The sequence below is a fragment of the Chenopodium album genome, chromosome 20 (assembly GCF_948465745.1).
Source record: "Chenopodium album chromosome 20, dcCheAlbu1.1, whole genome shotgun sequence".
Taxonomy (NCBI): Eukaryota; Viridiplantae; Streptophyta; class Magnoliopsida; order Caryophyllales; family Amaranthaceae; genus Chenopodium; species Chenopodium album.
In genome coordinates this window covers 40,073,265-40,090,327 of record NC_137853.1, presented here as the reverse complement: position 1 = coordinate 40,090,327, position 17,063 = coordinate 40,073,265, and the positions used below count along the sequence as shown (strand labels likewise).

The following is a 17,063-nucleotide window of genomic DNA, read 5'->3' as shown; positions in this document are numbered from 1 at the left end:
TTATGGGCTAACAGGACGACAACAAAAGAGACGACAGGAGAATCACCTTTCAATCTGGCGTTTGGATCAGAGGCTGTCATCCCTGCAGAAGTAGGGTTACCGACATTTCGAGTTCAACACTTCTGCGAGGACCAAAATGATTTATTATTACGACAGCAGTTAGATTTCTTACCAGAAGTAAGGTTAACGGCTTCCATAAAGTCTGCAGCCTACAAAAACAGAATGAGCCAAGCCTACAACAAGCGCGTCAACCCTAGGCCGTTAGAAGATGGAGACCTGGTGTTGCGTAGAACAGCTGCAACGGGAAAAGGGAATACCGATGGTAAATTCACGGCAAACTGGGAAGGTCCGTATCAAATATGCGAAACAATACGCCAAGGTTCCTATCGTCTTATGACATTAGAGGGAACCCAGTTGAAAAATGTTTGGAACGCAGCTGTCCTAAAAAAGTATTATGCTTAATCCTATGTATGTTGTATTAAGTTAGCTAAATTTGATATTATTTGGTACTTAGATGTCGGCATAACTATTCCGTATGTATTTTGTACTTATTATTTCTAAGGACTCCTTTGAACGCAAATTTAATTTTGGCGGAGAGCCGTTAATAAGAAATGAGAAGCAAAAATGAGAACCATCTGCCCACTTTCGATATGGACTGGCAAACGGCCTAGCTAGCCGTAACAGCCATTCAAGTGCCGAGATGGTTGGATAACTATGCACCTCAAGGTGAGTTGAATAGACGGTCTGATCCACTGTCGTTGCTCAGCCTGCTAAAGGTCGCAAGAGCGGATTTATTCAAGAGGAATAATGGATTTTTGTTCTCTTCAAATCCATCACGACAGTATATTGTTCAAGGACAATACTGAGTTTCACGAATAAATGCTAAGGCATTTACCCATAAAACTGCGGGGCAAGCGTATTACGAATATTATGAATAATAAACAAAATTAACTAGAACAAGCAAAATTGACAGCTAACAAGAGCACAGGAGCAAATATCACAGATAAAAAATAAAAGCATGGTCATCAAAAGAGAGTGGATTATCATATGCAGCCGATAGTAATTAAATAGTGTGCTAATAAAACAGTTAGATAAGCAAAATGCTTGTCCCTTATCGGACATAATTATACAGACATAAGTTTTTTAATAAAGAAGTTGAAGCTGAAACAGATAGATGACGGCCCAAATATTTCAGTTCTCCTTGGAATCGGACTCCTTCCCTAATCTGTCATCATGGGGAGGAGTAGCAAGAAGGGCGTCATCAAACTCCTCTTCAGGAAGGCCGCGAGGGTCGAGATTCTTCATTGTAGCAAGGCTGGGAGGGTCATCAAAATACTCCTGCTCATAGCTAGTGGGAGATAGATGTCGGTCAGAACCGTACGCATCCTCCACTGCCTGCCATTTCTCCTCATCCCACTCCTCGGCCTTACAAACGCACCGATGCGCAGCAACCCAACCGCCGGTATAGCGATCAACCAACTTGTTACGGTACAAGTCCGACCGTAAAAACCGATTGACAGCTCTACGCTTTATGGCCGGCTTTTCCGAACGCAGTAATTCAAGGCTATCCTCGGCCCTCTTCCTGCCGCTCTTCTCGGCTTCCAATTGCTGCTCAAGATCAGCAATTCGAGCCTTCAGCTGAGTTTGATCCTCAAGCTTCTTGAAAAGCTCATCACGGTCAGCGGCTTTGCTCTCCATCAGCTTCAGCTTGCCCTTATATCCTTCAACCTCAGCATTGTGGGCCTTGCGTTCATTATCAGCCTTTTTCAGAACAAGCTCCGCCTTGTCTGCCTGCCTCTGATAGTGCCTATACATATGGACGACCTCAACAGCAGAGTTGACGGTCTTCAAAAAAAAAAAAAAAAAAAAAAAAAATATATATATATAAATAAATAAAAGAGAAGAAAGAAATAAAATAAAAGTTTAAGTGACATACCTTCAGTAGGCTGTTCATCATTTCACCACAAGGAGCCACAACACGGCCAGTAGGCCTATCGGCAGGAGTGGGTAGATCTTTCAGCATTCGCCAGCCAAGGCTACCCCCAGATGACGGATCATCAAAATGAACAGACTCACCTCTGTTCACCCTCAGCGTTGGGCGCCAAGGCTCACTGGCATTACCAGCTGGGAAGGCCGAGAGCTCATCTGCTACTTCTTGAGGAATTTTTACATGTGGTACCTCAATGAACTCCGACACAGAAGCAGGAACAAATGCATTCTGGCCGCTAAGACCAGATGCGCCGATGTTAGCCCGAGTGGTCACCTTGGTAACAGTAACGACCTTCTCGGCTTCAGAGCGGGGCGGCTGCAAGGACGACAGGTCGATATCACCGACGTCATCCTCGTCCAAATCCACAACGCTAAGCTCGGCAGCGGGAGCTTTTGGCTGACTGGTTTGTTGGTCAGAAGCGGGAGTTGTCTTTCGCTTCTTGGACTGATCATGGTCGCTGACTGACGTAGCCCTTTTTGACCTGCCGGCACCACCACCCCTCCTAAGGGGAAGAACAGTGGATCCCGCTGGTTTCGATTGAGAAACAGCCGTCATATCTCTTCTATCTCTTCGCTTACCCCTTTGAGCTCTGGTAGCAAACTTGGGAAGATTGTCGAGCTTTTTCTGGGGGTTGGGAGGGCACTGATGCTTGACGCTGCCGTCAGGATAAAGACCGAGTCGGGCGTTGTCTAATTTGTCAACACCTGTTTAAAATCGTGACAGATGAACGGTTAAACCAACGATAAGAACCACGGAAATATCAGACAAATGACGAATCAGGGAAAAGTTAAAAACAAAAAATAATAATAATATAGGGAAAGCATGCAAGGAAAGAATTACAATATAAGCATAAAACACGAAAACTGTGTGCATATAAATGACTAAATCATACCCATTGCGTCAGTATGGCAGAGACCGACATGAGACAGGGGAGCGTTGCCCAGAATATAGTTACAGTTGGGCAGCCACTCCCTTGGAACGACCTTAATTTGTCTACCCTCGTTAACATAAATACATTCAAAAAACCGAAAAGCTTTTCGTTCGAGCTTGCCTAAACTTCTATCCCTAAGTGTATCAAACCAGGTATGAGGAGGATAGAAGGTTCTTCGCAAAGCAAAGTTGTCAGGAACCTTTAGAAAATAAAATTGATTCTGCCAATTCTTACAGCTGGTCAGCTTTGGCCACACTGTAATTTTACCACTAGTAGTGAGAAGAGACCACCAACCAGGTGATTGACTGTCTTTTTTAAGACGGTGAATCTTACGAACAAGATTCAGAGTTAGCGGAAAATCCATATAAATCATTGTCCATACTAAAGACACAATATTGCGAACAGCAGGAGGAGTTAACTGGGCGATGCAAATATTCCAGGCCCTAAACATTTTTTCGATGAAGTGATGAAGCGGAAAGCGGAGTCCGAACTCCAGATGTTTGGCGTACACTGCAATGTGCCCAACTGGGCAGTCAAACACAGTGCTACCAGAAGGCGGTAGAGTAAGAACATAGTCATCAGAAAGCCCGAAAAACCTCTTCCCAACACCGCAATAATCCTTCTCGGCAGCAGTTGCTAACCATTTGTCGTCATTAACGACAGTCTTTACCTTTAGCGTATCGGCCATCACTAGAGGTCGTCGGTATTGCTCATCATCCTCTTCTGAATTGTAACCTTCGTCTAATGCTTCCTCGGCGATGATTTGTTCGCCTAGGTTAATGTCATCATTGATATCGGAGTCAGTCTCTGAGTTATCGGACCCAGACCGCCGTCCACTTCCGCCAGCTTCTTCTTCCTCTCCCTGATTTTCACTACCTCCGTCTTCTTCATCTGAAATCTCGTCCCTACCCGATGCTGCGATGCGTTCAGTAGATCCCATGTCTTCTTCATTAGGACCTGACGCTTCGGCTTCAGGATCAACAAGAGGCTCTTTACCAGGACGCCTATTAGCGCTCTCGGCCTGGTTAGGATCAACGCTAGGACGTTTAGTTCTCGGCATTTTCTGAACGCCGATTTTACCGAGATTAGACCCGTATTCGTCGAGGAAGATATATGATTCAATGTCCTCAATAACACTGATAGATTCAAGTTCAACAAGATCAAGGTCTTCTAATATACCAATGTTAACAAGCTGAGAAGGCTTTTCAGCTTCCTTTTCTGACGCTGAGGACAAGTGCACAAACGGGTCAGCCTCACAAGCCTCACCCGCAATAGAATTTTTTATAGATTCACGCATAACCAACTCAACACACACAGAAACATCAAAACCCACTACATACAAGTCACAAACATCGAGCAATAAAATTAAAAAGAGAAATTCAAAGTTTTTTTTTACCTCTACACGAAGCGAACAACTTCGACGAATCGCAAAAATAGTACGGAGCAACTAAGTCTCGAAAGTAGCTAAATTCCGTCGACCAAAGTATGACCCAAAAAAATCTTCGCACGAACAATCACTCGGAGTAGCAACAGAACCGTTTTCTGGGAATTTCTGAGAGATTTTTTGGGAATTTTTTGAGAAATTTTTTCGCAAAAGTAAGATGAAATAAAGAAACTGTCCGTATTCCTTATTTATACCCCCGTTGAACAGTAGTTTGATTTGACACTTGGTGCATGAAATCCAACGATGAGGATTAAAGCACCTCTTCATCAAGAATCGCTAGACGTCTGACACGTGACCCCATACTTTTTGCTTATTTTCAATTTTTCCCGCCCAGAACATTTCCCAAATAAAACATATTTAAGACATAGTAACCTATCGGTGCTTTGCTCACCTTGGGGGTAAATCGGAGATTTTTATCTCCAAGTACTTATGTTCGTGTTGAGCATAGCACTATCGGTGCTTTGCTCACCTTGGGGGTAAATCGGAGATTTTAATCTCCAAGTACTTATTTTTGTGTTTAGCATAGCACTATCGGTGCTTTGCTCACCTTGGGGGTAAATCGGAGATTTTTATCTCCAAGTACTTATGTTCGTGTTGAGCATAGCACTATCGGTGCTTTGCTCACCTTGGGGGTAAATCGGAGATTTTAATCTCCAAGTACTTATTTTTGTGTTTAGCATAGCACTATTGGTGCTTTGCTCACCTTGGGGGTAAATCGGAGATTTTTATCTCCAAGTACTTATGTTCGTATTGAGCATAGCACTATCGGTGCTTTGCTCACCTTGGGGGTAAATCGGAGATTTTAATCTCCAAGTACTTATTTTTGTGTTGAGCATAGCACTATCGCTACTTCGCTCACCTTGGGGACTATTCGGAAGTTTTTCATTCTGTAAATATATATTTTGCAGTTAAAGTGCGAACGTTGACTCCTTATCAACGTCCCCACTTGGGGGGCTAGTTGTATGGGATAATACCGACAACATAGCCGTTTGGCCGATAAACACCTTAATGTTACAAATTATATGTACAATTACTAAGCTAGCTTAGCATCCACAATAGCCGGTTTTTCGGCCACGTGGAGAGCAGCTTAAAACCACGCAGGCACCTGCTACCTATAAGGTCGGTGCGCCACCTATAGGGGTGTGTGGCACCTGCTTGGTTATCCCCCTATATATACCCAGCCACATTTTCATATTAAAGGTACAATCTCTCAATCTCTTTCTCTCTCTTCAAACCTTCTTCCTCAGATTACTAACTTTAGCATCGGAGCGGTTATTCCCGGATAACCCCCGGGCTAGGTTATCTGTGTTGACTGTGCAGGTATCAAATTGGACGGTAAACCTTTACCAACCCCCAAGACATCTCGGTATCGGAACTCACCCGGAACAGGTAGTGTATAGGTATTTCATATGATTGTGACGATCATACAGTCATATTCGCGGTGAATGAAGTTTGAGATTGAAGGGATTATACTCAAGGAACTTATAATGATGTAGTTTAGCAAATTTAGCCAAATTTTCAAGTATCGTGATTCATGCAACTGGAACTTTACATTAAACTATATGCTATTGGAGTTTGATTTTCTTGGGGGTGGGACCGGGTTATATATTAATTATATATTTCAAAGTACTAATTAAAGTAGTTCTTTAATCTTCACTGTCCGGTAGTAATTAGACAAGGCCACGTTAGCTAAATGAATTTAATTAAATAAAGGGTGTATTGGTGTAATATATAGTACTAATGCACCATTTTCTTTTGTCCATATTTGATCTTAAATTGCAATACTGAAACAAGAAGATAATATCAATGACAAGTGTTTCCTACTTGCGTTTGTGCAAAATATTGTTCCAAGTTTTTGTAGATAAGATTAGAAAGTTTTATGTAGTAAACTAAAAGAAGTAAATTGTTATCTTAACTAAGCTAATAAGGATATGTTAAATTGCATATAATAAGATAGGGTTAGAAGTATGGATGTGTGGGATTAGATTTAATTAATTGATAGACTAAATTAGCGTGAGACTAAGACAGAAAAGAGATAGAGGAAGATGGTCAATTGTATTGATTTAGTCATTAACATTACACATAGCGTATAGCCGGATATTAATAAAATTGATCTTTTTGTGAAATTTACTTTATTATAGATAAATTTTTCAAGTTACGTTCAAAAGTACTATATATATGTTCTTCACTCATGTAGGGGACTATATATGTGGACCGAATTGAAGTTGATATGTACTAGGACTAGTGTATACCTCCGATCCTTCTGAGCTAGTTTTTTCTCGTGCTATCTTATGTCAATAATGATATTGTATTTGAGTTGATCGGACCAACGAACTCTCCTTTGTATTCATGTGTGATCGACAAAGCCATGAAGGTGACATCAATCTTCGCCTAGGGCTATCCAGCGGCTATGAATACTAACCTACAGTAAAGTGTATTTATGAGAATTAAATAACTATGACATTCTAGAGAGTTTCGTGCATGAAATTGTATATATATATGTAAAATTAGTCTAAAGTTGAATTGAAGATCAGGACATTAGGTGATGAATCCTGTTGATGTTGATACTTGATATGCATGTAGCTATGTAAGAAACTAAAAGTTAATTATTAAAAGAGCAAAGTGGAGTAAAAGCATGAAATGCTTAAATTATATTCGTTTGAAAAACATATAAGTAAGTGATTATTTTATTTTATTGTTTAGCATAATCTTTTTATACACAATAATATGACAATTATACCATTCACAATGCCAAAAGAGTATTGATACTACCGACGTACCGTAAATTTGCATGGAAATCGAAAAATACTCACATGATTCATGCAACTGGGAAATCAATCACGTAAAATATGCAGCTTCAAAGTACATTTATAATTTTTTTTTTTTTTTTTTTGTGTGTGTGTGTGTGTCTTTTAGTGTTTAGAGATTATCAATTCGAGACAATAATGTAGCAATTGAAAATTTGAGATACAATAGTATATGTGTGATGAGTTGGCTAGTAGCTAGCTAATTAGCTAAAATATTAAAATAAAGTTATACATAACTAAATGACAAAACAAGAACCTATATATTTTGTCCCTATTGTTCTTGCGATATTGTAAAGATTATCGAATCTATATGACAGATAATTGATAATGGTTTGCGGGTCTATTGTGCAGCTACGAAATTTTGTTCTTCTTAATTTTTGTTTAAAGATATTTAATACTCCTTATTATATTATTAATTAATACGGGCATATCGCATATAATTTTGAGCTTACATATTCGGAGTATCATATTTTACATTCTAAATCTATTTTATTTATTATTGTCATACTTCTGTCCTAGTCATATTATCGATTTGAATATATGTAAAATAAATTTAAAAATATGTGGAAATAGGTGATGAATATTGAATAGGTCAAAGCAAAACATATATAAAGTACTTCACAAGTGACATGAAGTAATTTAAAAAAGGTAGATGAGTGTAGGATCACGTATCTATAAAAGAACATAAGTTTTGATAAAATTAATATAAAAATTCAGATTAGATAGTAGTTTAGTTTAAAGATTAAAAAGGGTTCACAATAAAGTTTATTTAATTTATAATTAAAATAACTTCTACTAAGTCTATATACTTCTATTATTATGTTCAAATTAATTAATTAATTAAGATAAGTCTGGTTAAGTGAAATTTAATTAGGTAAATATATAATGAGTAAATAATGACCTTAGGGCCTGTTCAATTTAGCTTAATTTCAGTTCAGTTCAGCTCCAATCAGTTCAGTTCAGCTCCAATCAGTTCAGTTTGTTCAGTAAATGTGAATAGGACCTTAGCACTGGTATGCGTAGAACTCTCACCCAATTTTGTAGACAAATTAATGTGAACAAGTGACTATAATCACTATTTTTAAAGTAATAAATTGTTATTTAATACCCCTAAGATGGAGTTTGACTTGAGAAAGTCTAGCTTTGTTTTTCCCTGGTTTTTCACTAGGTTCAAATTTATGCATCATAAAATTGATTATATATGTTGTCATCTCATTGAGGTCATCTTAACTTCGATCATTAATTTATGACGACTTTGATTAAGTCTCTAAGATTCTTGAATTGGACGGTTGACAACTCAATTTGACTGGAAATTGGTTGCCATTTTAGGCTTTCAAGCTATGTGTGGTTTTAAAAATGTCTTTTATAAAGACCTTTGCCTTTTCCACATTCATACTATAATAATTTCCTAAAAATTTCGTTACTAAGATTAAAGAAACTTGCGAATGTCTGATTGTCAATTCATTAGGTACAACGTCTAGTGTGGGTTACTCCCACACAAGTAACAATCTATGATGTGAGCATTGGACTAAATTTATTGGCCGTCATGTACACATGTTCGTTCAACAGCTTGTCAACTATATATGCACGAGCGAGTACTAAATTTTACGGAGTAGAGTTTAAAGTCATTTAACGAATGTAAGTAATTTGGTATTGGGAAATAATCGAATAATATGTATTTCAGCTATCTTGGATTTCGAAAGAGTATAGGTCACGATGTTTTTCATGGACTCCATAAATTTCTAGGAGTCCATTTAAGTAAATTAAATTGTCTACATTATTGTCGATTTAATCGGCTATTTGCACGACTTTCTTCATCAACTCAAGCTCATCCCAGCTCCTTACCATGACCGACTAGTCTTGGTAAATTTACAATCCAATTTGTTGCAATGGTGATAACCAAATAAAGTACTCATACTATTCGGATAATAATACATATATATTTAAAAAATGGAATTATATTAATCAAAAGCATCATTAGAAGATTGGGCCGTGGGATAGAAACTATTAGACCCCAAAGCCCAACCTATTACAAAGTTGGCCCAAATACTTTTGTACCCTTTTTTACACTGATTCCGAGTTTCTCTCTCCAATGTTTAGTCACTTAACATGTCAACGCATAATTTGTTCTTCATGATGTTGTCGTATTGCGTTACTGTTTAAGCAATGTCACAAGGCAATCAATGATGTGTGTGGATCGGTAATTGATTTGTGATTAATTTCACTTTAAAAAATTCCCTTGTAATTTGTATGTGTAGCTCTTCAAATAGGAAATCATCTTGAATTTAATTAGTCACTGATATACATTTTGTTGTTACATATGGTATAAATACTAAATATATTGCACTAGTATAATATTCTTCCTCCGTTCCTCAAATATTGCAACATGGGGATGGGACACGGAGTTTATGAAGAGGAGAGGTAGTGAGGAATAGAGATTGAAATAGAGAAAACATATGCAAATAGAAAAATGTTGCAATATTTGTATAACTTTCTAAAATGATGATTGTTGCAATATTTGTAAAACGGAAAAATTATATATAATAGATTTATGTCATACTCACGTAATTGCATTTATTATAGGTTAACATATAGACAACTTATACGTAGTGTTATGTTCACACAAAAGAGATGTAGAACAATTTAGTATTTTTGTCATCCAAACAGTTTGATCATCTCATTGTCGTAAAGCAAGCTCTAATAATAAATACTCGTGTTGTCGTCTGTCAACTAAAAGATTACTACATGTAACACTTTGCATAACTTTTTCAAATTTCAAAGCTATACATATATACAGCATACGGAGTAATATTTTAAAAAATAATTATTGATTAATTACCTAATCTCATTTAGTCTTTTTTTAACTTAATATTTCGGACTTCAAATATCACCATCAAGACATGTAGCTAAATCATGTACACTCATCCTTCAATACCATACCAATGTAGCAATGTCCAAATTCCACGATCCATCTCTTTCCCCACCAAAAAACCCTATCAACACAAATGGAATAAAATATCACAAATTAAATTAAAATACTCAATATTCCCATGAATGTGATTCTCCCCTCCAAAAAAACAAAAACCAAACTTCAAACCAAGTCCCTCCCTCAAAAATCCCCAAACTATCCTTCAACCTAAACCCACCCCCCCCAAACAACACCCCCATTTTGGGCATTTTCGTAATTTCACACTTTCAAAAAAAAAAGAAAAAAAGAATCCGCTCTTTAAAAACGCTGTTTTTAATTTTCAATTTAAAAAAAACTTCAAAAATAGGGCGCCAAAACCCTGTTTTTCCCTCCCGCGCCACCTCCATTTTCTATTAAAACCTCTCTTTTACTTCTCTCAAAAAAGCCCACCAAAATCAAATCCACCATTTTTGTTTCTCTCTCTACTTTCTACTTTCTCTCTCCTCAAAATGCGCCACCACATCGCCGCCGCTTCCTCCGCCCCAACAACCCCAGTTACCCCTTACTTAGATCCCACCAAACGCGCCAAAAAACGCGGCAGTTACAACTGCGGTCGATGTGGCCTTCCCAAAAAAGGCCACGTGTGCGACGGCACCACCACCACCACCACCAACGCCGCCGTGTTTGATTCTCCGGCGACCCCCCGACCGCCGCCACCTCGGACGCAACGCGCGTTATCCTTTGACGATGTTGAAGTCGGAGATTCGTCCGATACCGAGGCGGCGGCTGTCGGGTTAAGGCCGATTGATGAGGGGATTGATGACGATGAAGATGATGATGATTACTTTGATGTTGATGAGATTGTTGCAGGTGGGTTGCCGGCTGGTTGTGTGTGGGAGGTGATGAAGAGGTTGCCGCCTTCATCGGTGATGTTGGCTTCTGGGGTTTGTAAAGGGTGGAGAGAAATAGCGGGTCGGGTTTGGAAATCGACGGAGGAGTTGCGGGTTCGGGTACCCGCTAATGGGTCGGTTGGGTTTGTCGGGTCGGTCTTGAAGAAGTGTTGTTCGTCTCTTGTTAGGATCTCTCTTCGGATGGAGAGGTTTGTTTTTGTTTTTGATTTTTTGATTTTGTTGGGGTGGATTAGATCTAGGGTTTTGTGGGTTTGATCTGGATGAAATGGGGTGGTTTTATAAGATGATGATGTTTATGATTATAATTGGTGTTAGTTTGTGAAATTAAATTAGGTATATACAAGACTAAGTATGAATCAAGGGTTTTATGAATGATAATTGGACTTACAATATTAGAATATGATTGGATTTTGGGTTATTTTAATTTGTTTAAAGGATTTATATGGTTGGATTTTGATGTTTGTGTTATTTTTAGTATGTGTTGTTGAGTGGAGTAAGATCTAGGGTTTTGAGTGGTTTGATTTGAACCTAATTAAGTAAATGTATCAGATCGTTGTTGTAGTTGCAAATCGGATTTGTTCATGTTAATTGAGGTGAAATTAATTGAAAATGGAGTGTTGATTGTTGTATGTAACATTGAGTTGAGCTTCAATGACTTTACTAAAGTGCAAGCAAGGGATAAGGAGTGAAGTTGAGCTAGCAAGGGTTCCTTATGGATAGTAAGACCTTCATAGTTTTGATTGAATTGATCTAAAATGGAGTTGATTTAAATAAAAAAAAAGACAAGCTTTTTGGTGATTAGATCTAGGGTTTTGACATATCAAATGATTATTACAAAAAGGTATCGATGAATTATAGTATTATACGCAAACATCTCTCCAATGCCAGAGCCTTTTACACTCAGTAGTGTAAGGAGGATCGGATCATCCGGATGTACACAATTTACCATTGCAACAATGGAGGTTTTTGTTAAATGATCCCTAATCCAATTAGTCATGATTTATGTTACTCAACTATTAATGAGATAGTTAGATTAACTAAGCGATTAAAATGTAGCTTATAAGAATCTTAAATTTGTGTATTGAAATATTCCATCGAACTTAAAATGGACAAGGTTATTGGTTGCTTTATAAGATTAGAGTGGAGTTGTTCAAGAAATATATGTGAATTACATTGTTAATGTGAGGATGGAACCTACATTGTTGTGATTCTATTTTAGGTACGATAGATTGATGTTCAGTGAAATTGGTTTTCATTTGATGAAGCAGAAAAATGTGAATCTATTTTTAATACTGCTACAGCTTAAATCAGTTCAATTCTGTGCTAGTTGCTGTACCTGAGCTGAAACTCAGGTGTCTTAAAAGCAGGATTCCTGTGATTGTTAATTTCTGATGAAAAAGAAATGCTTGGTGTTGTCTTGTGTTTTCTTTAGAATGTAATGTGTTTAATTTACTTTTTTTTTTTTTTTTTTTGTGTTGGTTTATATTCATCAACTTTTGTGTTTCATTGCAGTGATATGGATTCAACAATGCTGGCTTGCATTGCGTTCTCTTGCCCCAATCTGGAAACCATGGAGATCTCTATGTCAGAGTCATCAATTAACCGTATATCTGGGTATATTAACCTTTTCCTGTTTGATTTAGTTCATTTTGGTCTAAAAAATTCTTGTATAGGAAACCATGTTAGTTTAACTTTTCAGTTTGTGGCTCTGGTATGACTTGTTTGTGAAATGAGCTCCCCATTTGCTCTCTATATCTTTGTGATATTGGATGATTGAACATTAGAAGATGATTTTGAATACTTGACATCTTAATTTAGGAAATTGTGCAAATATGTTTTAAAAGGATAGATGAGTTCAAACTCTTCTAGTAGACAGGAAACTTATGTAATGCAGTGAACTCTTTATGTGGCTCTCTATTTGAAATGACTTTGCAAGGCTGATTATTGTTTGTGGTGGTTTGAGCTACCTAACTTGATAGCTTACTCTCAGGCAGACAAATAGCTGCTTACTCATTGTTATGTCAATTTGCCAAATGAAGAACCTTCTGATGAAGTTTGGGGGGGAGGGTTTCTTTTGCTTATATCTGAACATATGGGTTCATTAGTTTTAGCATTATTACTACATTGTATGTCCTGAAATTATCGAATGTAATTTTTCCTAGCTATTTTTACCCTTCATGGTAATCACAAGCCATTAACATTGCTGTTTTTGTACTGTAGAGATGAGCTGGGTCGTTTTGTTGCTGATAGACGGTGTCTTACTAGTCTTAAGATGGAAGGATGCTCTAATCTAGGATCGGTCATTGTTTCTTCAAGTAGTCTTTCTACACTCTGGCTTTCTGATCTTCATTCTCTATCAAAGACGGTGATTACTCCCTCCTTTTTATTCCAACTCCCAAATATCTAAATTTGTACGATTATAAAATCAATTTGCTGTCCCTTTTTTTTGTGCTTACTTGGGTCTCATCACTGCAGATTATCAACTGCCCTAATTTGAGGGAGATTTCTTTGAATTTTTCTCATCAAGATAATGATAGTACTGATGTCACAACCATGATGGACAACTTGGGAAAATTCTGCCCAAGGTTGCAGAACATTCATGTTGCATCGCCTAGGTTATCTCATGATACTGTTCTTGCTCTCTCGGCAGCAAATTTGAGGTTGGTACAAATATACATATATATTAATATTTTATTATTATTTTTTTTTTTTTTTTTTTTTTTTTTTTTTTTTTATTCTTGTTAATTATAAAGAGGAAGGCCTGTACACCTTTTGTTCTAGCATAAAACTGAATATTATGTTGAGGCTTGAGAAATTCTTTTGGTTGCTGATTCCTTTTGTTCAGGGGACTGAGAATGCTCTCATTAGTGTTGGGATCTGGCATCACTGATGCTTCTGTTGCTGCTATTGCTTACAGCTTTTCAAAGCTAGAGCTGCTTGACTTGAGTGGGTAATGCACTAAAGCCTCATCTCATATTTCATTGCTTAGTCAAATTTGTCATTTACTAACAGGATAGGCTTGGTTTTTTTAGTCTATTTGGTTTACCTGCAAGAATCTTAGATTGTTTTGTTGTTGATGTAGGTCTAGCATCACTGATAGTGGCATCGGAATGATATGTAACGTGTTCTCCCGAACTTTATCAAGATTATTGCTAGCGCTTTGCCCTAATATTACTTCAAGTAAATTATTATTCCTTGTTTGGATTTAATTATGCTACCTTGATATTTTTTGTTGATTTCAGTTGCACATTATCTGTTTGATTCTGAAAGTACACTACTTTCTGCCTATGAACAGGTGGTATTCAATTTGCCACAGCTCAATTACCTCTTCTGGAGCTAATGGATTGTGGTATGTCAATCTGTGATCCTGACATGGATGATGTTTCCGTGGATAAAAGCAATGATAATGAGCCACAGAAAAGTAGCAAGTTGCATCATATATACCAGAAGCTTATTATCAAGCATAGTCGGATGAAGAAACTTAGCTTGTGGGGTTGTTCTGGCTTAGATGTGAGTCCCTGTGCTGTATGTAGACTGGTTGCTTGTAATTTTCACATCTGGTTTCATTTCTGATTTAGTGAATTAAACAAAATGCAGGCTCTATACTTAAACTGTCCAGAGCTCAGTGACCTGAATCTTACCTCTTGTAGAAATTTGAATCCAGGTTAGTAATTTGGAATGTTTGATTTTTGATGGTTGGTTTTGGTAAAAGCTGCTAATTTTAACAAACTTCAAGGTTTCTGATGTCAATTCTTGCTTTGTTCAGAGAGGTTACTTCTTCAGTGTCCCAATTTAGAAAGTGTTCATGCAACTGATTGTGTAAAATCGCTGCACGAGGTTATTGAAACACAGGTATATCCTCTGACTATGCCTATCTACTGTCTCACTGTTAATTTCATCTTGTTAATAATAAAGTACGAAAAGTTTCTTAAATTGGTTTTCTTTGAAATATTGTCCATTTAAAATCTACCTTAAGTTTAAGTTGCATGGTCAGTGCCCTGGTAGCATTAGTATAGAGCTTTAGATGACGTAATTGTATGAAGTTGAGACCATTTTCTGTAGCTTGACAATCCTAGGTGCTAGGATTGCGTAAACTTTATTTAGTTATGGAGCTGACATCCCTGCTGAAATTCTTGCAGATTGAAAATGCTCCATCAGAAAGCCATTTACTAAGCAAACGGATGGCTGATGGATCCAAGAGAGTTAGAGTTCCTCACATTCTCAGCCAGCAGGTAATTATTACACTATATTACAGAAAATACAAAGTTATTCATGACTTTTATGCTTCTACTACTGGTGCTTAATTCTTTTCTAGTCACCATTGTTTAACTTGGGTGAGCTAGCTCACTAAACTTTGAAGTGAAACCAAAACTTGCATATTTCTTTTCCTTTGTCAAGCTGTCATGAACTTCAAATGTTCTCCAATATACATCTAGTCTTTGTTTTCTGAACTATTTGCTTCTATCCAATAATCCGTGTTTGATCTTCAAAAGCCTTAGTATGATACTTCCCTAAAATATCTGATGCTGATCATATGATCTTCCTTGGTTTATGATCCTTGTGGACTGTCCCCTGTGTTTTGAGTAAGCTAGTGTTTGCTGCTGTGCTGTTGTGAGCTATCAATCCTGTTCCTGATGTTTTCTTTAATGTATTAGCATGTCACATTGAACTATACCAGGGCCTTCTGTCACTATTTTCCTTCTTTTTCCCTGAAAGTATGCTAAATGTATCTTTCTCAGTTTATGCAGCCTTCTGATGATATCAAGCAAGGCCAAGCTCGAAAGCGAAGATGTATTGTATTTATGGGATGACCCTCCCTGTGATTTATGTACATCAATGTATTTTATCTGGGGGTTGCAGTGAGTGACTTGAGTGTTAATTTAGGGAGTAATTGACTCCATCCTTCGGTTATATAACCCCATTTGTCTTTCTCTTGTTTAAATTACAGTGTAAACAGAATATTGGATGAACAAAGTTGTTGAAGTTGCTTTGTAATTCATCAAAAATAAAATAGAAACTGTATTTTATAAACTGCTAAATAAATGTAAGTGTGCTCTTTGCCTCTTTCCCACACCCAAAGCTGCAGTGCTTTGCATATAGAAGAAAGCTTTCTTTGGCTCTTCCCTTGTTCAAAATAAGCCATATAATTTTCTAAAAGAGTAGAGAAAGTATGAAAGCTAAAAAGATGAAAATTTCAGGAAATTCAAATGATTTGACATAATTGATGCTTGTGTTAAATATGATTAACATGTGTTACATGTCCCCATTTGCCTTTGATTTGCTTCGAAGTTACTGTATGGTTTTCATTGATCCAGTTTACAAATCATTTTAGATTCAAGCAAATGGTCCGATATAGTAGGAGTTGGAAACACACTTTTTTTTTGTCTCAACAACAAATTTTGAGGGTTTTTTTACACAAGGTGTTTGACAAATAAGTGAAAATTAGGTGATAATGGTCTAACTGTACTAGCTATATTTAAAAAAAAAAAAAAAATCTGGTTACTAGAAAATTTATTATCTTTACTAATCTAAACTATAAGTATAATTTATTAGTTGTGAATTGATAGTCTTAAATTATGTTCAACTTTGTAAATGGATATAACCTTGATCATGTTTTTTTTTTTTTTTTTTTTTGAAGAAATATAGACTTGATCATGTTCAATTTATTTTAAATATTTTTTTTTGTCTTAAAATAAGATTAATTAATAAAAAAAATAACAACATTGTCAAAATTGATTAATTTTATACATTACAAGTTTATTATAAATTTATAACCATAAAAAACTCAAATAAGTCAATTTCCTTTATTAATCTATACTATATATTAAAAGGCGTTCCTAAGAACGTCGATGTGCCACGTAGTCCCTTTTTGTTGCGCCATGTCATCTTTCCAATATCTTATGATGTCACATCATCACTCACTCAAACAACACATCACTTGAATTTAAAAACATAAGAATAAGGAGGATCGAACTCTCAACCTCGCATATCAACTATAACCATTTCACCATCTTAGTCAATTATCAAGTAGGTTATTAATAAGTAAAAAAAATTATATAAGTGCAAAACACA

At 36.8% G+C, this 17,063-nt stretch overlaps 1 protein-coding gene across 1 annotated transcript; it reads left to right on the top strand.

Moving 5' to 3' along the window:
* The first annotated feature begins 10,540 nt into the window (after positions 1-10,540).
* On the top strand, positions 10,541-16,053 carry LOC145598720 (F-box/LRR-repeat protein 17-like). Its single transcript, XM_081655106.1, has 11 exons — positions 10,541-11,179; positions 12,504-12,605; positions 13,212-13,356; positions 13,467-13,651; positions 13,837-13,941; positions 14,074-14,171; positions 14,287-14,501; positions 14,589-14,655; positions 14,758-14,843; positions 15,131-15,223; positions 15,731-16,053. Exons 1-11 carry the CDS (start codon positions 10,590-10,592, stop codon positions 15,800-15,802), a joined length of 1,758 nt encoding a protein of 585 aa, XP_081511232.1. The 5' UTR covers positions 10,541-10,589; the 3' UTR covers positions 15,803-16,053.
* Positions 16,054-17,063: the final 1,010 nt, after the last annotated feature.